Source organism: Opisthorchis viverrini (genome assembly GCF_000715545.1).
Source record: "Opisthorchis viverrini unplaced genomic scaffold opera_v5_92, whole genome shotgun sequence".
In the NCBI taxonomy this organism is placed as follows: Eukaryota; Metazoa; Platyhelminthes; class Trematoda; order Opisthorchiida; family Opisthorchiidae; genus Opisthorchis; species Opisthorchis viverrini.
Genome location: NW_008751748.1, coordinates 950,068 through 973,248, shown reverse-complemented (window position 1 = coordinate 973,248; position 23,181 = coordinate 950,068). Strand labels below are relative to the sequence as shown.

At 43.6% G+C, this 23,181-nt stretch overlaps 1 protein-coding gene across 1 annotated transcript in view; it reads left to right on the top strand.

Annotated features, from left to right (window-relative positions):
* The window catches only part of T265_05098 (hypothetical protein), a gene marked incomplete at both ends in the record, with an annotated part of 91,539 nt that overhangs the window by 15,824 nt on the left and 52,534 nt on the right, over nt 1-23,181 (top strand). The window contains 10 exons of the mRNA XM_009170015.1: nt 919-1,046; nt 3,403-3,466; nt 5,036-5,140; nt 6,151-6,306; nt 7,443-7,624; nt 9,008-9,254; nt 12,859-12,999; nt 14,828-14,963; nt 16,628-16,866; nt 16,975-17,175. Of these exons, the coding sequence (XP_009168279.1) occupies nt 919-1,046; nt 3,403-3,466; nt 5,036-5,140; nt 6,151-6,306; nt 7,443-7,624; nt 9,008-9,254; nt 12,859-12,999; nt 14,828-14,963; nt 16,628-16,866; nt 16,975-17,175 (1,599 nt within the window). The remainder of the gene's footprint in view (nt 1-918; nt 1,047-3,402; nt 3,467-5,035; nt 5,141-6,150; nt 6,307-7,442; nt 7,625-9,007; nt 9,255-12,858; nt 13,000-14,827; nt 14,964-16,627; nt 16,867-16,974; nt 17,176-23,181) is intronic.

Below are 23,181 nucleotides of genomic sequence, written 5' to 3'. Positions count from 1 at the left end.
TGCGTTGATCACCGAAATTTTTTTGTCAGTGGAGTGGAATAAGTGTTACTGGTTCTACTAACGTGCTTACGTACGTGGAAGCTGCCACAAACTGGCATGTTTCAGACCGTCACAACATATCCATTCACACATGCGTGCAATCTAGACGTTGGTGCCAACCGAGGAGCGCCATCAGACTACGGGATCGTCTGTCACCTGGGATGTTGAACGATAGCTGAAATCGTTGAACCTCGTATACCAGCTGGTAGCGTGCATTGTAAATAAACGAATGAGGTATAACAAGTATCTCAGCGATGAGTGTTTAAGGCAGACGTTTTGTGAACCGATACCTGATTATTTGCAGATGTTTTGTGATAATACCACCTTCTCGAATAGCTTGCCTCATTCCCAACGAAGCCTTCATGTTGACTTACGGGAGTAGTTGTCAAATGAAGGCTTGTACATGCATGTACTTGTTTCCAACGTGTAAACTAGCGAAAAGACTAGTCCAGCTTTCGTCTGTTCTCATCGGCTTTAGACGGTGAACCATTACAACACACGGATATGTACAATCAATGTAACAAGTGAAAGCTGTCAATTGGCGGACCAATACAGAATGCTGTCAGGCGGTCATCTAACAACAGAAGTATCGAATAGCACAGTACAACCAATAATGCCTTATAAGCGGTATAGTCACTAGTATTTCTCAGTTTTAAACCTGCTTCTGTCTTATATTCATCGGTCTAGAAAGCTAGTTGCCAACGTTTTTGCTGTTTTTAGTGCAGATGATTTGATCACAACAGCCTCAACTACACAGGCTCAATATCGGCTCATAAAAAACGTGATGCGATTCAGAAAAAAATTCTCTAATTACTCCCAACAGGTAGCTTTCAATGTTAGCACTGTTTGATCCCAGCTCATCTTTGTTTCATTTCACAGCTTAAAGAAGCGATTTTGAATGGTACGCATCCGATTTCTCTAGAACAATCCATCAAATTGGCTGCACTTCAGTGCCAGTCCGAGATAGGCGTCTACACTCCGGAAAAAGCAAAACATCATTTGATCGAGTGAGTGTATATCGGTATGAGATCACTGTTATTACCACTCACGACACGGCAACCGTGTGGATTTATCGTATGAGGATCTCGTTCTCCGAATTTCGCACGCAGATTTGTCATCTGTTTAGTCTTATACCACCAACAGGTAGGATAGCAATTGACAAGTAGTCTTCTTGGCGGACCCGGCGCTATTTTTGTTTCCATCTAGGGAGACCATCCCTTAGACGGATCTTTTCTTAGTTACCTCTTTGAAGCATATTTTATTAGTATCTTGCTCCAAAAGAAACCTGAAGTGATTTCCACTAACACGGACAAGAGCCCTTATGTTGAGGTCTTGCAACTTCCAACTGCATGTCGATCAGATGACCCTTCCCTGACTGGGACTTGTTAACGGAATGTGGAGGCCTTGATCAATCGCAGCGGAATCCGTTTGATGCCCCAGGATTTTCTCCCTTCCGTCCAATTCTGTGTTCTATGAAGGTGCGCAAAAATTGCGCGTTCTGCCGTATAATAGTATAATCGTCTTACGATATATGACCCGCAACGTGGAGCACCCCTCCGAAGAGCATCTCTTATTGGGTAGCTTTTCATGTGCTGATAGACTTGCCAACTGCACCCAGGGGACACCAGCAAATATGGTGCAGCTCCTGGGCTTCTATTGTTCAACAGGGTGTTTCAAGCAACGTTAACGTGTTTACTTCGGATGGATGGGATCAGGTGACATCACACAACTAGGTACATACTCTGCTAGATGACTTAACTGAATCAGGGTAAAAAGCTGACCTTCACTTCAAATGTGACTGTAGTGTAGTTGCCAAGTTTGAGTTCCCAGGTTAGTTGGTCAGACTAGTGGAGTGTGCCTGTGATCTCCCAGTGGCTTTTGGTTACAGATGCTCAAAAAGAGACAACCCCACCCAGGGGCTTGGACGAACAACATAGTCGATGATGTTTGTTCCTCGGATTACAGTGTGTGGTATCGCCTTCCAACTGCACGACACTTGTTTCGCTGACGAACTACGCTGATACTTGGCAAAAATTGCTGTCGAAATTTCTGTGACTTGTGTTGACATGTTCTGAATGGCGTAGCCGATAGGATGCCAACTTCGAATTTGGAAAGTCCACCTCGCTGCTGCATTTGTCTCAGAAAGGATAGACGTGCAATATATGTTTTCGTTTGTTGAGAATTACTTTTCTACTGCTGCACTCGTCTATTGTGTTTAAAACAGGTTGAATTCATTGCAAACACCCCGTAAAAATGCGTTTCAAGCTTCACCAGTTTCCAGCTGTTTGATATTTCATTGGCACCCATACTAAGACGGGATTTCCAACGTTCTGCACTTTTATGTAGCGAACAGAGGTGAGCCTCCAGAATGACATCCACGTAATTCATAAAAAATATTAAGCACAAGGCTTCTTGTTCATCTGATCCTAGTTTTGTTAGTTCTTCTCAGTCGTAACGCGTGCAATCTCTCTTTATTCCTGGTAATACCTCAATTACTTGCCTACTGCTTTCATCAACTGAATCACATCGTTTTCATGAGACAACAATATGTTAGCTGTAAATGATTATGCTTGAATGCAATGTTCTCAAGAAGAACCAGATCGTACATTCGTTAGAAGGATTTGGAACTTTCTTCGAAATGAAGTCTGTCGGGGTCTGAGTCGAATTCAAGCCTATCTTTTGAGCAACAGTCAGCTGTGGAGTCGCAGCCGCAGTGGCACCATTCATGAAAGTTACTCATCTCCAGAATGATCAGAATGCATTGCAGTAAATATGCCTGGGAATTATGTCCGAGTAAGACGCCATTGACAAGGCCAATCCAGCATTTTGTACCAGTCTTACCTAATACGGGCCCAGCACACGACGGTAGACAAACTTCAGCGTTTTGGATAGTTGTCTGCGTGCTCGCCAGTTGGCTTGGATACATAGGTTTCAAAGCTACTTGCGGAAAGAACCACTTGAATTCCAACCACTAAGCACTCAACTTGACAATCCCCCTTTTCACTCACCTGTATTTTCTCATGGTCTGTCACCCATGGACTCTTCACAGCGAGGATTTGGAATAAAAACGAAGTGACCACCTATGAAAGGCTCCCTTTTCGACGCTGCACTACTGTATGTGTCACTAGGCAGCGGTAAGTTGGCTTTGGAGGAAACGACATTCGGGAATCACAAACAAATTCCTGGATAAATGCGGTACTTTTCATTTAACACGAGTTCACACCTAACACTGTCGAAATCAGCTCACGAGACCAGCGCTGGATTTCCCAAGCTGGATCATAATAAAGAAACCTGTCCTAGCAGCAGACCGGTGAAATCTCTTACTGTTTGTCACAATACACTTTCTAAACTCTCCGTTCACAGCCTAAGAGAACATCTACCAAGTGAATATAGAAAAGTCAAGGGCGTGGAGAAACGCATTCAAGAGGTAGGTTTACCCAAGTTTCAGTTCTGGGTTGTATATGACTTAAGAAGTCTTTCGTAGTTATCTCATTGTCTTTTGAGGTTTTGGTACCCTTCCATCATGGCTTGAAAAACAAACTTTGCGAAGAAACTTAGAGGCCAGAGCAGGTCCGTATCACTGTATAAACGTCTTACACCTCTCATAAGGGTGCTGAAAACTCGTCGACAGCTCACAACTGGTTTCGCGCTTCTTGGGGCTCATCATGTAGGCGCAGTCCCTGAATTTCCCTCAGCCTTATATCACACTTGAACCCACATTGCATGAAGTTAATGAAATGCAACCATTTACACACCAATTTGGTTTTCACGGGAGACTTAACTGAACTTCTTGTTTACAATGTCGTTCAGTTGAACGTAGGGCATCAGACCGCCTCATGTTTCAGTTGGTAAGATGCGCAATATATTGTACAGATGTAACATCATGAACGGAAAGTTTAACTGAGTCTCCCGTGATAACCAAGTTGTAATGCAAATGAGTGTGTTTTGCCAGGTCCATATCACGTTCCGACGAACGCTCAGGTTTAGTAGCCGCGGGGTCCTACGTAGAAATCCATGTGTTCCAGCAACGCAACCATATACTTCGTCTGGTCCAAATACCTTATTTCTTGGTACACAAGCACATTAGCCGCCCCGATCTAACAACCAGATATTCGTTTCACTGCTAGTTATTTATCCCAATAGGGAAATTTTATCCCTCTGTTCGAGAGTCCTATTTCAGCAAATATTTCCGCAAATCTTTTTGCCCCTTTTATACCATTACTTGTTAAACAATGAGCGTTAACTGTATGTTATCTACTTTCTCGTCCGTCCTAAGTGGTGGTTTTTCTCATCCTGTGCATCTTTTGCTTTCCTGAGGATCCCATAATTTATGGGTCTGGTTTTTATTCAGTAATATTGTGATCTGTTGGTTATCTGCCGGTCGCACATACTTGCCCGCTTCTGCTGAAACACAACTACTTGGTTGTGGAGGCAAAATAAATCCTTAAATCAATTCTCGACATCACTACTGCTCTTATACACAGGGTCAAGCTCAGACAATTCTAATTACTTTGAGGTTCGTTAATTTGACTCACCTCTGGTATCACTATTTCGCCCATAACGGGAACTATCATTAGTACAGGCCATTGAATGTCCACTCCGAAAGTGGACCAAACCCTTGACATTATTAGGCCATCGCTTAAATCATGATGGTTGTGTTCCAACTTTTTGAAGTATTTGCTACTTATAGGCTTGTGAACTAGGCCATGACGAAAAAAATCGTTCAGCTGTAACACCCTTCCAGTGCCTAGTTGCCATGCCACCCCAAGGTTGCAAGAGGGCTGGGATACTGCCAGGTCGCCCAAGCCTAGACAAGGGAAGTCGAGAGGCAGAGGTCGGGTTCGAACCACGGACCTTCCGATCAGTAAATTCGTGCACTAACCACTTGAGCCATCTCAAACCACGACGAAGACGACCGTATAGACAGGTTGTTCGTCTGCTGTGATCCCGATAGCAAATGACAAACCTTTCACCAACTCCATTCCATCTTTTTCAGGCTCACAAAAAGCTCCGGGATTTCGACGAAAGGGAGGCCCAGCTACAGTACATTCAACTATGTCGCTCGCTACCCACCTATGGTATAACATTTTTCCTGATCAAGGTATGCCATATGCACCATTGGTAGTTTTTTTGTATCGTCTTTTTCATTTCATTTTTAGTTGGGGTAAAACCGCTTATGTCCTGGGTGTGAGCCCAGATATACTGCAGTATCTGGCACGTGATTACCCCCTTGCACCTAGTAACCGCTATTTCGAGGCCGGTTTTCGTTCATCTGTTTAGCTCGACGACTTCCCCCAAATACTACAAGCTGAGTAATTGCGAAGTAATCCTTCTTGGAATGACTTCTTGGTGCTTTACGCGTATTTCCTATTGTGACGCTCATGTTATGAGCGCCCACGAGAGGAGTGGGCACTCTCTTGCTTCAAACGGTCAAAGTACAGGTTATGTTGAGGTATGTACAGACGAACCTTTTCAAACTAAGAGGTTACTTGAAAGCATAACCGAGGTTTATGCCTTCAAGTTCCAGCCTATCTGTACGAGGTCATTGCCATCATCGTTCATTTCGCTTTTAGCATGGTCCTCTTCTTTTTCCCCATTGTAGATGCATGGTTATCATCGCCTTAAACTATTCCATGCGTATTCTCCAGTGTTTTCACGCAGTATCCATCTCCGGTTTGCCATGTGAACTGTTTTCTTTAGTTTTATATTTACACTTGATCATTGGTATGTGATTCCGTTACGATGTTGGCAGACTAAGCTTATTTGCGCAAATGCGGCACACATAGTTGGATCGTGTGATTTGGTTTCTTTCTCCGCCCGTTCTGTTTTTGTCCAAATTTGATTGTTCTGCCTTCAAATGCTGTCTCACACAGGATGCACCGCAACGTACTCTGACGCATGACTGGTGCACCTTGTTAGGTCCTATTGACTTTGTTCTGCTCCGTCACTTAACAAAAATGCCGTCCGCCTTATACACCCTACCACTAGCTCACCGCTTGGCCTGACAGTTGCTGCCACTTTGAATCATCTATCTTCCTTCTGCCGTTTTACCGTTCGACCAACACCAGGAGTATTATTTGCCTCTCTTTCTGTATTGTTTTGTTTTCATAGGAGAAACTGAAAGGTCGGAACAAGTTGGTACCTCGACTATTTGGGGTGAGCAAGGAGAGTGTGATGAGGGTGGACGAGAATACAAAAGATATTTTGGAAACATGGCCACTCACCCGAATACGTAGATGGGCTGCTGGACCGAATTTGTTCACACTGGTATGTTTCGTACAGTACACTTTGTGTACGCAACAGTTAGTACGTTCATGTTGCGTTTCTGCATGCGAACATGTCATCACAGTGGTAGTTTACTATTCATACATTAATTCCCAGTAGAATTCTGCCTATAAGGACAAATTTTACTGGACGTTGTTTGCTTAACCAGTGTTCCAATGCTTCGCACATATGTTCTGTTTAGCGGCCATGTACATTAGGTCGACTAGGCGTGCAGCAGCGGAGATTCGTACTTTCGAAACCGGTGTCTGATTCACTAAAGAGATCTCTGTGTCCGTGGCCACCTTCACATAATACAGTCTTCCTACTGTTAACAGCTTCATTAGCCATGAACGGTTACCGGTAGTTTATGATTCGAAAATCATGTATGTCACTCCCGTTTGAGCGGATGAACTTCTAACGAGGTTGTTATATCTGAAAGTTGTAGCCTTTGGAGGCCTTCCATCCTAACAAAGAGTTATTAGGTACACACTGCAATCCTTTGGTTAGCAATTTCAGAAAGATGATAGTAGAACCACTGAGCTATCTAGGAATCACAATTCACCATCGTCGACAGCACATCAGTGTTCAACACTGAGGCCTAGCTACCGTACAACCACAATTTATTTGAAAGGCTTATTGTGAAGAAAAACAGTTGGTGGAGGGGGGACTTAGTGATAGTTTACCGCAATCATTCCGAGTTGCCTACATCTTCAGACACTCCTTCGGGCACTCTATATAGAAACTAAAAAATACAACGTCACCGACATCGATTGGTAGCCATATCTTGCAGCGTCTCCAAGCGTGCACGGGGAGGATTACGCGAACTCCATCCTGGAAAGCGAGTCGCACCGACAGCACCCAGGCTTATCATAATCGACTTGATTTCCCTATGTCAGGTCAAAGGTTGACCACCTCATGCCAATTTAAATTGTGTATGGAGAACTGCACTCTTTTCAGTAAATTATGATTTGGGATGCACAATACATGACCAAACCACCTCAACTTTTGGTGTTGGACACCAGGCCTGATACTCTTTTAATTCCTCTTGGGCTGGGATACGTTTTCTGTTGCATGTCTTCAGTTTCTTCAGTAGCTGGATCAGCCGTTTAACTCGTAATTTTTGTTCCAATTGGTCTCAGGACTTTGGTCAATATCATCCAGATGGAAATTACGCCATGCAAACGACTGAGGGTGAACAGATTGGTCAACTAATTTCTGGTTACATCGATATTATCTTACGCCGCCAAAAGGGTCGTCAAGCTGCCATGATGGATGGGGATGAGGAGAGTACAATTGTAGAGGAGAATGTCGAACCGTCTAGGTAAGCGCAAACGATAAAAGCGTGGATTGAAATTCTTCGTCATTTGCTTGATGCAAAAAAGAGCCTACTTAGTGGCGTATTTAATTAGTCGTACGCTTGTTAGGGTGTCAGATATGAATAGAATGTAGGAGGAATAGCATTATGTATTCCTCACTTTCGGAGGTTCACTTCTAATTCGTATGCAGACATTTTCATTTTCACTTCGAAAGCATGACAATGCCCTTATTTGCCATTCTAACCGGTTTCCTATGAAATGATTCAAGTCCCGAAGTGCGACCGCAAGGCGGACTCAACAAAGTTTTGATAAGTCATCTCGCATCTGACCGCCGAGAATGTGGATGATGCAATCTATGAAGGATGCCAGGCATTGCGGCCTGTGAATGTTGCCCAAGACAGTCTGATGCTTCGACCTTCTGGTATTCAGCTTGTTGTAAAGCTGATCTCGTTTTCCGTAAACTCAATCAATCCTATCTCCCTCGTTTATTTTAAGTGTATGGGTTTTACGTTGAATCCTTTCAGAATCGTTCTGATGATGCGTCTGGAACAGTTCCAACGTTTGGCGATGTGTTTTTAACATATACCAAAATCTGTCATGCTATCTTTATATGAATCGAGTATGTTTGAATCGTGCTACTTTGAGGATCCTGATGTGCATGCCCCCACAAAATACAATCCTCTCTTCCAGATATAGGAATAACCAGTACATTGCTTGCATGCAAACCTATTCATATCACATTTTAATACGTTAAAAGTGTTGTCAGGCCGTTTCGGAGCATACTTCACAACACTTTCGAATTAATGAGTTTCCACCTTCGAAGTGGTCCCGAGATGACAATGCAATTTCAGGGCGTTTCGGAATGCGTAAGGCATATGAAGTTATTAGGTTGCATGCATATTTAGAGGTTTTCCTTCCCACACCTTGCGCAATTTTTTACCAACTGCTGAACGGAAGCAAACGTTGGGCGTTCCGATCATTAGAACAATCAAAATTCTGACTGGTAAACTCGGTCTATCTAACAGTTGTTTTGTGCTTCAATGGAGTGCTTGGCCAGGACCATTTCAGCACACTGAACTGCTGTTAGGTATCCCCAAAACCCAGTATATTTAGCTATCTTGATATCGGCTTTCACACGCCTACAGGGTGTTTTCACGTAAATTCATTACTGTTTGCCCGCTCTGCTTATTTATTACCCATGATACCTGGTTGTTCCCTGATTATTCTATATACTAAACGGTTCATTATGTTTATGCTTTATCCATCTGAACGGAAGTGTAAATGTATCAGAACTACGTCTAGTTGGTCTTCAGATGTATGTTGCATTCCTCGGTATGGAAAGACAAAGTAGTTCAAAAACCATTGCTGGTGCTCTTTGATTCATTTAGAGCAAATGTGATTTCGAATGTTAATGGTACTCTATCCCGAGGGCATCGGATAAACGAGGCCAACGTCGCACATACTGGCAATCTGCACGCCATAAGTCGGCGTGGTGACTACTCTGAGGGTCATGTGGCTACACGTGGCCAAGCTGTGATCGCCCAGCACGTTGCTGGTGGCGACATTGGATCCGGTCGAATTGTCAATCGGAATGGTATCAGCAGTAGCGACATAGATGGGAATCCTCGTCAAGCGGTGAGTCTTTGAGGATTTACTGCTATTATCGCATCATCTTTCAACCAGCTAACCACATATACCCTTCAAATCAATCTAGCCCCTTCACCATTGCATAAACTCTCACCGGCCAGACATTTCGCCCCTGTGAGTTTTCGGGCAACCATTCAGCACCCTTATAGGTCACTTGACTTATGTAGTTGTGTCACGTGTTTTCTGAGTACATTTGAGTTTTATGCCCTTGATCTACCCCAAACAGAAACTGACAATAAGGGTACCTGTAAACAAGCATCTGTTAATGTGTCAACTAGCATCACTTGTATTATCCGGACGGTCCCATAAAATACGTCAGCAGCTCAGCCGTAGGCTTATTGTGGGCCCAATTACATAGTGGAGTAAGAGGATCTATGAATCTCGACATCCATAGTAAACCATGATTTGTTCACACAATAGAGCATGCTTTTATGTTCCTCCGTCACCACCCGTTATACCAATTAGTTGAAATATGGGTCCCTCGTAGGCGGGACATATCGACTGGCCCATAAGCTTGCTAAAGTTAGTTTTTTGCTTTCGGTTTCATCGGACTTATGTGTTTTCTGGGCAATGAAAGAAAAATGCCACACTGACGGTACTAGGACTTCGGAATAACGCAGAAGGCCTTACTAGTGTTTGTGCATCCAAACGTTTCAATTCTCTCCAATTGAGTACACTCGAGTCCTCAATGCATTGTTGGCCTCGAACTTTGTTAGGTATGTCGGTCTTTAATTTCGCATTTTGAGTAATTCACACACCGTTCTAATCGAATTGATCCAAGAGGTCTCGTAAGGGAGGTTATGATACCTACAATCCATCTTTCCATTATTGTGGTCCTCGATTTTCTGCTAAGAGACTTTTAAATGAAAACAAGCGAATAAAAGATGAGTGAACTTTCCATATGAAAAATCTTCACTTGAGGAGCCAGTCAATACGTGAATGATTAATGTGATTTTCATGAATAAAGGATCAGTGGCGCTATACCCTGTCTAAGTGCGAGTTAATCACATTGCTGATCAGCCTGTCATGGTCGAACGGTTAATTTCGGAACTGCTAGGCAAGGGGTATTGTTTTGGAAACCCTCGGGTTTCGTCAGATGCGCATACTAAAATTTTCCTCTTAACTTACCTACTGATGAATAGCCGATTGTGTTTGGTTCAACATTCTTGTGGTATAACGGATATCAAGCCCCAGGTTTGTTTTATGTTTGCTTAAATTTCGAGGGAGATCCTGCTTTCGCACCTGGTTTATCCATGCCTAGTGAGACCGACGTTTGAATCTGTTCTCTTTCAAGCGCAAAACTGCCTGATGTTGTCGAGAACACTTGGTCAGTTGACACTTGTGCACTCAGATATCTGAATGATTTAAACTGTTTTGGCTTCCCGTAACCCAGTCAGTGATGGGCTTCACGGAGTCTATGTGTTTGATGAGACACATTGGATTAGTTGATGATGGATATATCCTCCCTGAGCGAGATAAGGAAATTGTGCTTGACAGCGATACTGTCCGTGGGATTAACTCACTGATCCGTAGTTCAAAAAGATCCTTAACATGGTTTGAATCACAAGACCTTTGCTGATGCTCTTGTTAATATTACGACACTTTAATCATCTAAGTGATTGTGGATTTTCCTTAGGCCGAATGTAGGTTGCAAACAATATTGTTGCTGGGCTATCGATTTCAGACCTTTCCTAACTAGCTATTTGAATTCACCAACTTTCGTCAGTTTCATTTGTTTGCGTCTAGCGTTGTGCGTCAATTCAAAGTAGAATGATGCGAAACGTGATCTTTTGGAAGTTGCACTCACCTGTTCTTTGTTTGAACAGTCCTCCTAGCTGGATGAAACCACTCCGACGAATCCACAACAGAGTTTCCCCCCTCTTTAGATCTCTTCACTGATGTATGCCTTTAGCCGAGCATTTCAAGGGCTATCGATTTCAGACCTTTCCTAACTAGCTATTTGAATTCACCAACTTTCGTCAGTTTCATTTGTTTGCGTCTAGCGTTGTGCGTCAATTCAAAATAGAATGATGCGAAACGTGATCATTTTGAAAGTTCCACTCACCTGTTCTTTGTTTGAACAGTCCTCCTAGCTGGATGAAACCACTCCGACGAATCCACAACAGAGTTTACCCCCTCTTTAGATCTCTTCACCGATGTATGCCTTTAGCCGTACCAGCATTTCAAACCCGGCTATCTGAAATGCGCGGCAAGCGTGTTACCACTATCCACCAGCGCGCGCATCTGGACGTGTTCACTCACGAAAGATGTGTTTAATTTACTTAACCTCTCGAACGCCCAACCAGTAACTCTCGGTTAAGCAAACCGATTACGCCGATAGATTTGTCTGCTCGGCCGTGGTTATCCAGGTGTGTCCAACGTTTTATTTGTACATTCTTGGCACGGAAACAAAAACGTGACTTTAAAATAGTCCCCCAGGGTAGTCGATATTGGAGCACATGAAAGTTCCATTTGGTTGGGTCAGCTGGTATGAATTCCTTAGCATCTTCCCACCATTTCGTGATATCGATACCTGCCGATCTAAATTGTTTGTAATTACGTTTTTTCTACGGAGGCCTTACCTTCCACTCCCTTGGAACTAGAACCGAGTCAGTATCCAAATATACCATGAAGTTCGTCGCTGTTAGATTGCTCACCTGAGAGTCCTGCATGGACGTCGATCGGGATATGAGTCCCTCGAAATAGGCTCCGGATTCACTGCGGCCTGCTTGGTGGTTTCGGGAGCTCCTGGTTAGCGATTGCGTAGTTTGTTGAGGCGCGGCAACTACAAGGCTTATGACGGCTGTATAAACTGCCATTGGCATAGATAGCTGAGGTGCGTCTGACCTTGCGCAGAACGATTAAACTGTGGTTAGAGACGAGTGCAACGTGTCCGGAAACGTCACGACACGTAGTGAGCTGGAGAAAGTGAGTAGTTACAATGGGATTTCACTGAAAAAGACATCACGACATCAAAGCATCGAAATACGATGACAAATGATAAGCGCAAAATCTTCAGGGTCTGATGGTAAACTTATCAGTCTTGTACTTACGCTTATTAATCCATTTACACCCACTCTGAATCAGAGGAGTAAGATGTAGGATGTCGCAATAAAAATTGCTGATTCACACGTGTATGTAATCCCCTTAGAATCCGATGAACTATTTGCATGGGTTTTCTTTATCAGACTTTGGTGTGAAACCGGTTCGAACTCTTGGAATGTCCAGGTTTTCACCAAACCACTCATCCCATTGTTCTTTGGAAAATTTCCTTCTTTCGTCATCAACTGTTATTGCGGGTGCCCTCGGAAGTACGTAATAATTCAACGAATGTCGAGGTGGAAACTTATTCCAGGCGGAATTATGTGGCTTCCTGTTCCTGGTGCTCGGATTCGTTCCTTCATCACTTGGAAGATCCGTCTGTGCAACTTGTTTCGTGTCAATTTCATTTCGTTTAATCCAACTGATCATTCGTATCGTTTATCTGAAGATTTCCCACCTCCCTATGTTTGACTATGGAGTGTTGCTTGCAGTCTCCGATGCATTACGATTGAGTTATCAAAACATTCATTTTTCAAACTTGTACTTTCAGTTTCAGGTTATCGATTTGGACCAACCGAAAAGGGCGCTGCGTTCTCGCGTTGACCTTGGCCTCCGTACCATCAAAGAGGCGGCAGAAGAGTTGGACACACCCATTTATACTGACGACGATGCCATTCGGGGTGATGATGCGGTATGTATCCGAACGTCCTCACGTTTGATTAGTAGCGCTATCCAGGAGGTCATTTTGTAGTTCTCAATTGAAAGGTTTTATTTTCTCAAGTTGGCGTAGTACTCATTTTGTCAAGCATTTCAAATTTCATTTAGACCTCACCGGCCCTTGGGATCTGTTAAAATTTTCGGTCCACTTTTCGTGAGAACAGAGTAACACCAATGCACTGTGTCTGCGAGTCGCTTACAATGGTCATTATCTTGACTTGCTTATGCCAGGGTTTGGATCAGTTTAGTGATAACTTGACTACTATCTGTTCTCTAAATCAATAAACACAAAGTCTAAAGGAGTAACTGACCAGCGATATCATTTAATGTTTTTCCGACCGTATCTCTTTCGAACAACTACACAAAGTTTCCACTTGACCATGTTGACTCTGATTACATTTGATCGCATGACCGCACCACTGATTTACTCACACCGGAAGTAATCGCTGCGTTGCACTCGAATAGTAATCAGTAATCGTCCAGCCGCAACGCTCTCGGTGCTTAGCTGTCATTCCACCCGAAAGTAGCATAAAGGCTACCCAAGCTTAGATAGGAGCAGTCGTGGTGCAGGGGTTGGGTTCGAACCATGGGCCTCTGGTTAGTAAGCCGATGCCTTAACCACTTAACTACCACTGTCAGTGAGATGTTATTGAAATACGAAACTGTAGCCTTTTAAAATGAAACGGACGTGCTCCATGCTATATTTGAATGCAGTCGGACAATGCGCACTCTGAACACAAAATGGGAAGAGAATTTCATTCATCCCGGAATTCTCTTACGGAATCCGGATGTCGGTCGCTCTGTCAAACCGCTGACTGATCTTTTTTATTTTGCTCATTAAGCCTTTCAAAAATCTACGCTGACACTGGAGTTCCCTGAAGTTATATTGTAACACACCTAGGCACTGAACATCTAAAATGGTGTTTTCCTTAACGAGTTCGAAATGGTTTAGCGATTAAGAAGGTAACCTACCGACAGGACGGTCTATTTTTCGAACCTGACGCTGGTTTTCCGATTGCTCCTGTTTAGGCTTAGCAAATCTGGTGGCACCTTTGCTCTAGTTCCTCCTTCAAGTTGCACAGCAACAATATGCCGAAGGGGTACTTCGCTAAACTGTCATTAGTAGTGTATCCTCGTAAGAGCACAATCGGTACGATAGTTCCCTAACTATTTTCTTGCGATCCTTACGCCTTACTTATGTCCACTGTAAGACTGATTTGCGATGAAAGTCAAACAAATCACTTTTTAAGTGCAGAAGGGGTTGTGTTTCTTCTCATTACAAGATTTGTTTTGTGCACTCGGTAGATCCGCAGACGCATTTGACAGGAAACCGTGATGATGCTTCCATACCATACCGAAAAGACATGTTTTTCTCCCGTTCAATGTCTGTCTGTCTGGTACCGTAAGGTGCTTGTATGTGTGACAAACAGTCCTTTTACAATACACCTGAGCATTTCATCGACAAGGAACTATCCACTCAAATAAGATGGCGCCCTAGCCCACACATTGTATGTGGATGTTCAACAGTCATTCACGTTTACGACATGATCAACACTTTACCAGCTTGCTAGGCACACATACCAGTCCAATGTCGAACGAGGAAACCTGCGATCAGGTGTGACTGTGTTTTCTAGAAGCTATTCACGTGGCTTAGTGGTCGAGTTCCTATGCAGTAAATTTTGTCAGGATGGAATAGGTCGCTAAAAATCAGTTGTAACCGCGACTGGTGTTAAGGCTCACTATGTCGAATTCCTTAGATCAGTCTTTGTTCTGTCGTTTTCCAACGTATAACTTTAATACAGACGACCAAGCGATGGCGAGTGGAGGCCTTGGAACAGGCGCGAAATGGTGTATGGAGCCACTTGGGTGCAATGACAATGGCTACGGGACAACTCATTTCCTGTCTTCAGACCACTGCACAAACGCCACCGTCTGGAGGTAAGCAACATGTTCTGCAAGAGCACTTTCTGTTTCCCCATTCTCGTCCTCTCTCTTACATCCGAGGTGCAGGGGTTTTCTAGGAGTTCCGTAATACAACAACATATGTTGGGCTTGGACCTTCCACTTCCTTGATCAATACCTGCCGGCAACTCATGTCAGTCGGCTGACTCTGGTAGTTGATCAGGTGGCTGTTGATCCGTTCGCTGGGCTCGGTCAGTGAGCGTATCAACAGCCACCCGATTAACTACTAGTAAATGCACCCAAGCAATCAATATTCCGGCGCATTTCCAGTTGGCCGAGCCATTTGTAGTTCTTTCCACATAGGCCAGTCCGAAAACGATGAGTGATCCGCGCTTAGATTTTTAATAGTTGTATTGACATGCATCTAGCCGGGGTGTGCACCACTCCAAGTCACAGAAAGCGAAACAGCCTTCATTGTCCGGAGAAAAGGTGAAATTTTGCTTTGTGTTCGTGTTAAAGTGACACATTACTATCTGTTTGAAGGAGTAGTGTCTTGCGTAAACGCCACGACATTGGACCACCAATCTTGCACCGTCCATTTCCCTCACATACCAAGCACAGACGGAGAGAAATTGTTTCTTTTGTGCACGATTTCAGCTTGTCGTTATTTTATGACTCTTGCCTGCTCTGTCTACCGGAAGTTCTCACTCAGGTATGCAGATGATGGCTGAAAGAAAATCAACTGTTGCGCTTCATTGTTGTGTCTCCTTCACCCGGCGAGTTGGCCTGCCTTGCCCGGTTTGTCTGGTCGTTTCACTTGGTTCTTCATCTGATATGGTTGCTATGTTGATTGGCTGCTTATATCCAGATCGATATTGCTGTTTATTCTGTACGACTTTCACACAAACTGTGCATTTGATCAGAACTTGATAAGTAGATGCGTGCCTGTTGAAGGAGTGTCTCTTTGACATGATTTGACATCATTCCACGCGGACATTTAATGAATGAAAATCTCACAGTTGGAACCTTTTGGGCTTGGTAAGCTCACTCATCCAAATTTCACCATCCCACGTTACTGCTTACTTCGCAAAACAAGCTTGCTCTCCCGCCGCTTCCATCATACTGGTCTACAGAGTTTCTAACTGTCATTTGTTGTCCCCTTTGAGTCCACTGCTCGGTTACTCGGTCAGTCCAGTATTCACCATCGTAATATTTTACCACAGTTTGTCGTCTTTCTGCTTCACTGTTTATTTTTTTGCTTGCCCGAGTAGCGGTTGTTTGACATGGACAACAACTGATACATGCCTGCATGACTAAAAACACGTAGATGCTTCGCGTATGATTTATTTGCTATGCTGTTGAAGTTGCTTGTGTTTGGTAGTTCCATTGCTTCATCGAGATTTAGCTTGTGTTCGTCCTGAGCCTTGGAACGAATTCCTAATTTCTAGTAGGATGCGGGTAGACTAGTTATTTCGCCTCAACACCCCAGGAATATTCTCTCTCTTGTTGACTTTTGTTGACAAATTGGAGGACATTGAATGATTGGTGCAATGGACTACTAATATTGCTCCTTCATCAACCTCGAGATTTAAACGACTCGACTGCTACTGTCACCACCATCTTTTGTGGAAGATCAAACCTATCCCCACTTTTCCTCTTTTGTTCCCCTTGCCTACCATCGTGAACAATTTTTTGCTCAGGGCCAAATGTTGAGTTTGATTATACCAACATGGATGCCTCGTTAGCGTCGATTGGAATGAACGTACACGGCCTGATGCAGTGTGTTCGTCTGTATGATCAGATTGATTTGGCCAACAGCGACGGAGTAGATGAACATGTTAGTGGATTAAAAGAAGCAGCGCAAGCGTTGTCCGATGCATTTCTCGAACTAATGCGTGCCACAGTACCCACGGCTCGGTCAGAGGGTGATTTAGATAAGGTAAGCTCGCTTCTCACCAGCTTTTCATGGTGTTGCTGCTAACCTAACCCGCCTTTGCCGTAACGATGGTTATTAGCCAAACCTTTTCTGGTTGTTCTATTTTTTCAGGCATCATCTTTGAGTTGGTCATCTAATTCGCTTGCTGAACAACCCCGTTCTGGACCAGACCGTGTTGCACTACTGGAAGCAGCTAGTCGTGTGGGTGACGCGAGTCGTCAACTCCTGCTTTTGATTTCTCAACCGCACGCGATGAATGCTCATGTGGAATCAGTTGACGTGCAAGGCAATGGCCACATCGCCTCCCCTCAGGTTTACCCGTCTGTGATAGACTGGGAAGCCCGTGATCGTCTGCTGTCAGCGACGAAGGCAAGTCCCCACCGTGTTGGCAATTTCGAGTGTCTTTATATGGTCAAGTTCGGTCTCAATTACGGGGTTTGGCCGCTATGAACTCATCTTTACTCCTGATCTCATGTCCCCTTGCTTTTATTTTGTTCAACTTTTCGTTTTAGTGCTTTTTATTTTAGGTCCTCCTATAAGATAGCGAACTTATCCGCAATCATATCTCGTCCCTGATGTGATGCTAAGTTGGAACCAGTTCCTCAGTAAAACCACGTAAACAGCCCGAACTTTGAATTTTGTATCAACAGGATTAACCATGTTGCATTCATTGTGAACGAACCCTGTTCCATGCAGCTGGAATCATAAGTTTTATTTGTTGTGCTCCCAAGATTTCCTACGATTGGTGGTCTGTGCACAGGAAGTAACAGAACGCCTCTGAAGGGCAATTAACACCCGTTACTGATAGTGATAGTGAATTCCTTCTGGGTGAATCTACTGCAGGATTGGAGATTCTATCATCAATGACGAACTCGAGCATAACTCTTTGGGAATGAGTTCCTCTGCATTAATATTGGTCCGGTGAATTTGTCTCCTTCACATTACACGTACCACACCTCAGCGATTTACAGTGTGTCATGCAAATTGTTTTAACAAAGATGGGCTTGTGAAGATCGCTAACCGTATCTTTTAAATCCTTTTCTTACTTTCTGAAAGTTTTGAATATCTTCAACCTGTTCCTAATACTTCTTTATCATGATAATTCAGTAGTAGTAGTAGTAGTAACATTACATGTACCACACCTCAGCGATTTACAGTGTGTCATGCAAATTGTTTTAACAAAGATGGGCTTGTGAAGATCGCTAACCGTATCTTTTAAATCCTTTTCTTACTTTCTGAAAGTTTTGAATATCTTCAACCTGTTCCTAATACTTCTTTATCATGATAATTCAGTAGTAGTAGTAGTAGTAGTAGTAGTAGTAGTAGTAGTAGTAGTAGTAGTAGAATGAGAGTGGCTGAATGAGACGTTTCTCTCTTTTCTCTCATATTCTCCTGTTTCCCGACCACTCATGTTTTTCACCATTACTCCACTCTCGGTTGTTGGGATTCGGAATATTTTTGATCAGAACTCAATCTCGGAATTTGCTGAATATCACTTTGACGAACTGCGCCAATGAAAACACCGGCAAAATTTAAAAAGCCAACCTATTGACCTTGAGTAAAATTTCGATGATATTTCCCGGATCTTTCTCCTCAAAACACGTCAATCACCTGGCCCTACTATTAATGAGTGAATGGACAACCTTTTACTGAGGTCTCCATAGTTTCCTTTTATGACGACCACCAGCCGAGTTTCAATGCCATAAGAGACGCTTGAACCTTTGCATATTCAATGTGCTCGCAAACCGCACGCGATCTTGATCAAGTTAAAAGCAGGTGTACACGTTGGCCAGTCCAACAACTTCACGAAATGGAACGAAAGCTAGGTGTTGATGTTTTGAGAGACCTAAAACACCGCATTGTCCTGTTGTATTATTCTACCATGCTCCCCACTCATGGCAACGAGTGGATACTATTTCATTGTATTCGGCCATAATAATCTCACTTGCGGTACGGTGTTGATAATTTGGTCGTTTCTTAGCTCCAGAAGGCTTCCAATTTGAATACGAACGAGGCAGCTGTAAGAAAGCACCGTCAATTGTCACTGGTCATTCGTCTCGTTCGAAAACGGACAAACAAACGGATAAACAAACGGCCTCATGTATATCTCCTATGCTGAGGGTACAGACGGAGCCATGAAATCACAAGTAATTAGGAGTTTCATAGTAACGAACCGGACATGGAAGTGTTAAACACATTACTCGTGTGCAAACGAAAACAATGTCCGTCAGGTAATGATGGCTTAGGATGTCAAAGTAGCATGTAAAATGAGCGGATTAACACTAGAATGCGGTTATTAAAACTCTAGACACCACAGTAGGGTAGAGACTTCCTCCCCCCGGTTCTGCCAAGTTCATTGCAGGACTGGTGGGTAAAACGCTAACCCAATAAATGGGACCTGAACAATATTGGTAAATCTGGCTATACTTCTCCTTGAAGGACATTGCGTTTTCCAACTCTAGGAGCACATCAAACTGTTGATGGTGAAGACTTTCATGAGAAGCTTAATTTTGTGGCTGGTTATCCCACTGAATAGCACAGATCGTAAGATGCGAGAGGTAAGATACTTTTGGTCGTTCGGCTCAATCGGAAGAACGTCACACAACACTACTCTACTAATATAACGGGGTGCTAACGATCACTAGTGCTAGGATCATAATATCACCGATGAATGGAGTCACATGTATTTTTATCTGCTTGTTCCTGAAGGTACAGTCGTACATCATGTGTCTCAGTTCGCACACGCTTGAGTCGAGCCGATAAGCGCAGAATGGGTTAGTGTCCTCTCACATGCGCCTCTTAGTCTCGTGACACCAAGAAAGTTCTCTCTGGTCTATCCAACTTTATGCTCGTACTCCGTTTTAGACAAAAAACCGGTCATTGTGATAGTCCATGCGTAAAAAAATACCCGAAAGGTCAGATTTGGAACCCCGACTGTGCATTTCGTGGGTATAAGTAATTATGAGGCGAAAGTTAATTCTATTGTTGAGTTTAGTTTGACCTTAGGGAGTGTGCAAACACTGCTTTAGCAGGGAAGTTGCTTAACTACTTTATCATGGGTAATGCTGTGAGTGAAAATATATCTGACAATGACCAACCCAGCAGCTAAAAGGTAGACATAATAGGGAATTCGAATTAAAAGCAAGCCAGTTTTAAAATCACGGGGTATTCAGTCAGCTTCCACCTCAGATGATGAGCATTCCCGAAAAGATTGGCGATTTCGGTTTCAAGTAGTATCCATTCTTTCCTAATCATTGTGCGTGACACTTACATTCCCAATAGACTCAGTCAAAGAAAGTGAAGTCTGAAGCATGAAGGAGCAGGAGAAATTGCATAATAAGAAATATTTGACTTGAGAGCCATTCGGCCATCAAATATAAAGCTAGGTTTCGACGAATACACACATTTGCAGATCAACTTGGTTTTCACGACAGACAGCCGAATTTCCCGTCTATCGTATTCTTCAACTGAATGTGCTGCACAAAAGCTGCCTCATGTTTCAGTCGGTACGGTATTCGAGATATAGTAGTACATTTTTATGAGCCCCAAGAAGGGCGAAACCGGTCGCTGTCGAAGTTTTCAACAACCTTGTGGACAGTTTCCTTTAAGATAAAGCTAGGTTCTTCGTTACATCTCTCCGGATTAGGGAACATCCTTCGGGATCAATATGGGGTGCACAATACTTAGTAGGACCGTTTGCTGCCATGAGTAGAAAAGATGGTGGAATAATCGAACAGGACAATACGGTGCTCTAGGTCTCTCAAAACATCAACACCTAGCTTTCGTTCCATTTCGTGAAGGTGTTGGACTGGCCAACGTGTACACCTGCTTTTCACTTGATCAAGATCGCGTGCGCTTTGCCAGTGCTTTGAATATGCAAAGGTTCTGTTATGGCATCGAAACTCGGCTGGTGGTCGTCCTAAAACGGGACTGTGGAAACCTCAGTAAAAAGTTGTTCATTCACTCATTGAGAGTATGTATGACGTCTGAAATGTCATCGAACTTCCTCTCAACGAGATGAGTCAGTGGACTGGTCGTACAGCTTATTTCACTGGTTTCTCAGTTTTTGCTGTCTCACTCTAGTTGGGGAACAAAAATAGCCAAAATGTAACACTGCTAACGTGCAACTCGAAAGAACCACAATGGTCGCGGTGCTCCTTAATCGCACATGACTAGATGGAAGGAATCGAAAAGCCAGTTCACACGTCTTGGTCAGTAGCTTCTCATCGTAGCTAATTGACAGAATTTTTGCTTAGGATAATATTCTTGCAAACTCTAAGATCGGGTAATGGGTGAGTCGGTCACCCGCTGACCAAAAATTGTTCAACTGAATCTGCCATGTATTGGTTCGATATTTTTGTCTTGAAGTATGCAAATGTGTATGAATGCCGCAGAGTACTTTGTGCGATTAATGAAGTTAATTCATTGTTGTACAGTATGTGTCGTGTTATGCATTGGAGCACTCGGTATTTGTTTGCAGTGCTCCCAGGCAACATTTGTTCGAATGCTGTGTTTTTATTTGACCAATCTTCTGCAATCGAAGGTTACCAGATATTCAGCTGAATTTTTCTATCCGTGGAGTCTTTCGTCGGGAGTAGCGTATAAATCATGCTGGTTGAGTGAATATTTGCACGATTTCACACGGCTTCCTCAGAAGTTGTAGAATCGTACAGATTGTTGGTTAGTTTAGTGGAACAGTTCTAGTTAGATTGTCGTTAACGGTGCTAGAATATGTCATGGTTCGAAGCATGACTGTTAGCGATATACGTTACCAGAATAGCACTTGCTCTCAGCAGGACGACAGACAGCCTTACGGTAAGCTGGGCGTCAGTCATGTGTAGTCGTAGTTCACGATAAGAATTGACTTGGCTTATTGATCCGTGTAGGTTATACGCATGTAATTACATTGTAGTTACGATATGGTGTACATTCTAAGGTGACTCTGTAGCCGGGACACGTAAAAGCTCGCAGGTTTCGCTTTCCTTAGTACGTCTGCTCTCTCCGAACGTCTGAAGATGCTTGCAGCCTCGATTCCAAACAGATGTAATGATCTTTTCGGCAGCCGTTCCAGATGTCCAGGGCTTTTTTTGACCCAGCGATGCATTACAAATGGGGACTATACGAAAACGGCACATTTGTCCCAGTTTATTCCGACCTTTTTCATCTGTGACATATGGGAAATAGGCTATCGTGGCTTACCAGTTTTCTTGCAAACTATGGTTACCCGAACGACTGTTCATTTAGAACTGCAGAGTACCTAATTGATAAGTTAGGTCTGAATCACCAAGCGATCGATGAGGGGGTATATACACAATGGCTGATAGGCAGGCGTACAATCACAAAACGTTCTGTTTATGCCCGTGCTCTCCCCTGGGGTCAAGCAAATGACACTCAGGAACTTACGCTAAGCCGTTTAAATGTTGACTGACAGGACGTAGCTCTGTTGTCGCCGCTTTTTCTGGATATGTGGTAGATGCCACAAGTGTGATTCACATCGTTACCAACCAGCATGGTAGGGGAAAACGTGTAAGATTGTCAAATGCCATGATTCTAATTTATAAGCGCCATGTTACGGGCACGTTTCTATGTTACCGTAGTCCATCAAAATCCGAAAAACACTCGTACTATCTAGTGGCCAACTTCTGAAATCTGTAACCGCATTGGGTTGGTGTTTTTGCAAAAAATCCTGTTTTGGTTGCACGGAGCCAGTGTGAGCTTGGACGTTGAGGTTGGTTGTCACCGTACGCAAACTTTTTATTTTAAGCAACTTCGTCACCAGGTGTTGAATAAGCACGTTTTAGTTAAGGGTCCCTTTACCCAATCCCGATGTGACTTAACACGGTCTTGGTACCACCGGGTGTTCCGTTTCAAACCTGGGTTGGCGCCTTTGGGTGCAACCGAGCATGTGCTGTTGGTCGTTTCGTGTGCAGGACAAGGATACGTGATTGGAACGAACCCACCATACACCTCAAGACGATTGTGAAAACAAGTATGAGGTTCGGAAGATCGTATCCTGCACTTCTGTGGAAAATGCACTTATCGTTACACCACTCTGACAAGAGGGTGCTGCTAGTTTCCGATCAGCTATCCCTTGGTGGAGTTCCAGTAACCGCTTCTTCATTCTTACAGCTGGTGCCTGATCCGATGCTATCACCAGTCAAGTTGGATAGTGGTCAGAGAGGTCGTACTTCGAAGGAACAAGAGCCTATCTGTTGCGGCTTACCTGTGCGCATGTAATTTTATGGAAGGTGTTTCAAGTAGTGGTGTTCCAATGAGGATTGTATTTGCTGTAATCGTGGGATCGAAAGGGGGAACGCA